The sequence below is a fragment of the Parasteatoda tepidariorum genome, chromosome 6 (assembly GCF_982258835.1).
Source record: "Parasteatoda tepidariorum strain Cologne lab strain chromosome 6, Ptep-v5.0, whole genome shotgun sequence".
In the NCBI taxonomy this organism is placed as follows: domain Eukaryota; kingdom Metazoa; phylum Arthropoda; class Arachnida; order Araneae; family Theridiidae; genus Parasteatoda; species Parasteatoda tepidariorum.
Window position 1 is genome coordinate 14,970,107 of NC_141760.1, and position 5,540 is coordinate 14,975,646.

Below are 5,540 nucleotides of genomic sequence, written 5' to 3' on the forward strand. Positions count from 1 at the left end.
ACCATATTAATGAAAACTTTTTTTCGAAAATTGATGTAGACTTATTGCTCAGTAATGCTAAAGATTTGTATGTTGCATCCGACCCCAATCCTGTCGTATTATATTAATATCTTCTATATTTGTATATATATATTTCCATTTTATTATTTTTTATGTTTCCACTGAGATTATTTTATTGTAAAATTTGTTTCTACTTACATGTAAGCAAAAATGAGTTTAAAAAAAATTACATGTGTATTTTTTTTTTTTCAAAAAATAAATGTGTTTTACATTTTCAAATTGCTCTCATTTTTGTTGTATACTTTTAGATGGTTACATTATATTTATTTTCTCTCCGTAAGAATGCAATTGGGCGATTTTTATAATGACCCCACTCTACCTGGGAGTTTCGGTGGGGTGGAAGCTTTGTTCCGCTCGATGAAAGGAAAAGTATCTCGTAAACAGATAAGAAAATGGTTATCGTCACAAAATGCATACACTCTTCACAAAAGCGTAAGAAATAATTTTAAGCGGAATAGGGTGATGGTCAGTGGGATAAATATACAGTTTCAAGCTGATATAGCTGATTTGAAGGCGATAACGAGTTTGAACGATGGTTATCGCTACATCTTAACGTGCATTGATGTTTTTTCCAAATATGCATGGACTTTCCCATTGAAACGAAAGAATAGTGAGAGTATCATATCTACGTTTAAAGAAATATTTAAAGAAAGGAGACCTTTAAAGTTGCAAACAGATCAGGGTAAAGAATTTCTTAATAAAAAATTCCAAGTTTATCTGAAAGAAGAAGGAGTGCACTTTTTCACGACATTTAATCAAACTAAAAGTTCTATTATTGAAAGGTTTAATCGTACTTTAAAAACGAAACTTTGGAAATATTTCACTGCAAAAAACACTTTCAGGTTTATCGGTGTGTTAAAAAATGTGACGGAAAGTTACAATAATACTTATCACCGCAGCATTAAAATGGAACCCGCTAAAGTTACAAAGGAAAATGAGAAGCAAGTTTTAGATAATTTATATGAAAATACTCCTTTACGCAAAAGAAAAAAATGTGCTTTTAAAATTGGGGAAAATGTCCGCATAGCAAAATCGAAAATGATTTTTGAGAAAGGATATGAAAATAACTGGTCCGAAGAAATATTCACTATCACCCATTGTATACCTAGAATACCGCCAGTGTATAAAATTAAAGATTTGATGGAGGGAGAAATTAAAGGCACATTTTATGCTCAGGAATTACAAAGAGTTGTTCTCCCTAAAACGTTTCCAGTAGAAAAAATTTTAAAAAAACGTTTTCATAGAAACAAGTTACAATATTTAGTTAAATTTAAAGGTTACCCTGATAAATTTAACACTTGGCTTCCTTCGAATGACTTATTCGCCCTATAAAAATCGAATGGCCTCTCACTGTTACATCATTTAACACAATGAGTTTCTATATTACACTACCGAGTGATGCTTCCATGAATGTTTTTCCCGACAATGTAATGTCCCATTTTCACACAAAGCTCCCAAGAAGATTAGAACTCTTTGGTGAATGGGAGGTTGGTTTAGTGGAAATAATTTATCCTAGAATGTGGAATAATATAATTGACGGTGAAAATTCATATGAATACGATTTAGGGAATGGGGTAAAAAAAATAAACTCTATTCCGAGTGGTTCTTATGAATCAGTGAATGAAATTATCGGTCAATTTGAAAAAAATATTAAGATACAACTAGGATATAATAAATTTACAAAGAAAGTTAAACTGCAATTGTCGAACGGAGCTACACTGCGTTTATCTAAGGGGTTGGCTGAAAGTTTAGGTTTTCCTCACAACGAAATATTGGGAGAAAATATTATACTTCCAGGTACGTTTTCTATGGAAAGTCCTTTCGTAGCAGATCCAAACGTTGATTTGCGTTTATTGTATGTGTATACTGATATTATACAACCTGAAATGGTGGGTGATGTAGTAGCACCCCTTTTACGAATTTTGACAGTGAAAGGAGAAGACGGAGAAATGGTGCATGCTCAATTTGATAGACCGCACTATTTACCCCTGAGTAGAAAACACATTGAGTCAATCGAAATAGTTATAAGAACTCACTCTGGTCGATACGTGTCATTTGAACGAGGGAAGTTGATAGTGAAACTTCACTTTCGCTTGAAAACTTTATAAGCTCAAAATAAATTATTTTCTCTAGAAAAAAAAAATGTATCAAAACTATCACTGCTGTACGAAATCTTTCGAAGATTATTACTCGAATCAAGCAGGAAATGGATTATCTTATTATAAAGGTGTATCTCTTCAAAGAGGAAGTGGTTTAGGTGGAATTTTTAAAAGTATGTTTCGAATGGTTTTACCTTTATTCAAATCTGGCGCGAAAGCGGTGGGGAGACAGGCTCTCAGGTCGGGAGTGGATATTGCAAACGATTACATACAAGGAAAGGATTTAAAAGTTGCTTCGAAACAACGTATAAAGGAGGCAACTAAAATATTATCCAATAAAGCTGCAGATAAAGTAAAAACCATGGTTGGTGGAAATAAAAGGAAACGTAGAAACCGAAAATCTGTTAGTAGTAAAAAGTATCGCAAAGTGTGCACATCTGATATTTTTAGCTAACATGGCATTGATAAGAAATGATTCTATACCCTCTGTTAAATCCGAACTCGATTTATTCCTCATGCCACCCACACAAACTGCCATAGAAAAAGGACAGTGGTCGGAATACTATCCCATATCAAGCATCCGTGATGATCTCCCTATAGAATTTAATATATCTGGAACTTCGGAGGAATATTTCGACTTGAGTGCTACCCAACTCTACGTTAAAGTAAAGATTTTGAAAGATAATGCTCCTTTACCAGAAAATGAGAAAATTTCCACCTGTAATTTATTTTTTCATTCACTTTTTTCTCAAATCGATGTGATGTTGAATGATCGCACCATATCTTCGTCTAGTAATACTTACGCGTATAGATCTTACATTGAAACTTTATTAAATTACGGCTCTGATTATAAGAAAAGTTTTTTAACTTCCGAATGCTTTTACAAAGATACTGCTGGCCACCTCGAAGAAAATGATCCCTTCAAAGAGAATGAAGGATTGAAAAAGCGTTCTTCAATGATTGCAAAAGGGAAAGTGTTAGAAATGATCGGAAATTTACATTGCGATATTTTTTATCAAGACCGTTTAATGTTAAATATGGTAGACTTGAAACTAAAGTTCGTAAGAAATAAACCAGAATTTTGCCTCATATCACCTGTAAAAGGGAATTATCAAATAGTGTTTGAACATGCATCTTTATTCGTTCGTAAAGTTAAAGTGAGCCCTGGAGTCTTGATAGGACACGCAAAAGCCTTAGAAAAAACTTCAGCAAAATATCCTCTAGATAGAGTATTATGCAAAATGTATTCTATCCCTAAGGGATCATTCTCCTTTTCTCAGGATAATGTTTTCTTGGGTCCACTACCGAAACGATTGATTTTAACCTGTATAGATAATGATGCATTCAACGGTACTTATACTACGAATCCTTTTAATTTCAAACATAATGACGTAAACTTCGTTGGTGTGTATGTGGATGGTAATCCAGTGTGCTACAAACCTCTGACACCAAATTATGAAGATGAGCAATATATTCGCTCTTACAACAGTTTGTTGTTGGGAAGTGAGAAATTAGCGAGCAACAAAGGAATTTACATAAATCGTGATGAATTTTCTAAGGGATATACTATGTACGCCTTTGATTTAACTCCCGACTTGTGTGATGGGAGTTACCTCAATTTAATTCGCCAAGGAAATTTAAGAATTGAACTCAAATTCTCCAAAGCTCTACTTAAAACAATTTCGATGCTTATTTACACAAAATTTCAAAACGTAATCGAGATTACAAAATCTAGAAGTGTTTTGTGCGATTTTTCGGTATGAATACATTACAAATCGAAGAAGTATTAAATAAAGATACATTCACTCAACAGATTTTCATCGGTGTTTTTGCGAGTGATAAAATTCCAAAACGAATAAGTAGATTTCCTTCTGCATTCATCGTGAATACAGATCCTTACAACAAACCAGGAAGTCATTGGTTAGCTTTTTATGTCGAGTCTCCTCATTCAGTCGAATTTTTTGATTCGTATGGACATTCATCAGACTTTTTTAACCACTACATTCGCAATTATTGTAAAAACTATGAATTTGTTACTTATAATGATGTACCTCTTCAAAGTGATTCGACCGCTGTCTGCGGACAATATTGTATTTTTTACTTGTATTTTCGTTGCAGAAACCATTCGATGAAATGTATCGTTAATTCCTTTCAAGTAAAATCTATACAAAATGATAAACAAGTGTATAACTTTGTGAAGAAAAAACTGTATCGTGAATATGTACCTTTTTTCATTTCATAATAAAGTGGATAAATAAATGTGGTGTGTTAATATTTCTTTCTCTCATTTATCATCATGGAGTCATTGAGATTAAAAGCTCCCTTTACAGCTCTCATTTGCGGGCCTACCTCTTGCGGAAAGACACACTTTTTAAGGAATTTTTTAAAATATCACACGCAATTAATCTTCCCAAAAATTGATACTATTGTTTGGTTTTACGGAATATATCAGTATTTATATGACGAAATACCTAATGTCACTTTTATAGAAGGTATACCTGAAAATTTCAGTAGTTACGCGGGTAAAAATACTATCTTCATTTTAGATGATTTGATGTCTGAATGCGGAGATAACAAGCGCATTACTCAGTTGTATACTCGAGGATCGCATCACATGAATATATCGATTATCACAGTTAGTCAGAATATATTTCATAAAGGAAAAGAATTTAGAGAAATATCCTTAAACTCACATTATTTGTTTCTATTCAAGTCTAGGCGAGATGTGAGTCAGATATCTCATTTAGGAAGACAGTTATACCCCAGAAATTTAAAATTTTTTCTCGAAGTATTCGAAGATGCTACTAAAAAACCTTACTCCTATTTAATGGTGGACTTAAGGACCGAAACAGAAGAAAACCTGCGCTTGCGTACGGAAATATTACCGGGTGAAGAAACGTGTGTTTACCAATTGAAATAAAAAGAGTCAACTCAAACTGTACGTATCCATTTGATATCATGGGTGCTTCGAAAGAGGATATGCAAAGACTTAGACTAATATTGATCTGTCCTAAGAAATCGTTGAAATCCCTACTGAGAAAAATTCCCCAAACAACAATTAAATGCATTTCTGAGTGTTGTTTAAACACTTTAAAAGGGAATATACCAATCTCCTCACATCAAAAGAGAAAGTTAGCTCGTCATAAACATACCTTAAGAAAACTCTCTGACAAAAAGGTATCTTTGAAAAAGAAGCGTAACCTCATTGTTCAAAACGGAGGATTTCTACTGCCACTCCTTTTACCCGCAGCTCTCAGCGTTTTAACGACTCTGTTAAACAAATAAATAAATATGGAATATGCTAAAAAGATGATATTAGTACCCGAACATATCGTTTCACGCCACGTTCCATCTGACGAAAAACTCAGCGAATTGGATCGC

The 5,540-nt window shown here is 33.4% G+C and overlaps 1 protein-coding gene across 1 annotated transcript; it reads left to right on the plus strand.

Moving 5' to 3' along the window:
* Window positions 1–2,614: 2,614 nt before the first annotated feature.
* LOC147807607 (uncharacterized protein F54H12.2-like) lies at window positions 2,615–3,922 on the plus strand. The gene has a single exon (XM_087166711.1). The coding sequence runs from the start codon at window positions 2,615–2,617 to the stop codon at window positions 3,920–3,922; it is 1,308 nt and encodes a 435-aa protein (XP_087022837.1).
* The last annotated feature ends 1,618 nt before the right edge of the window (window positions 3,923–5,540 follow it).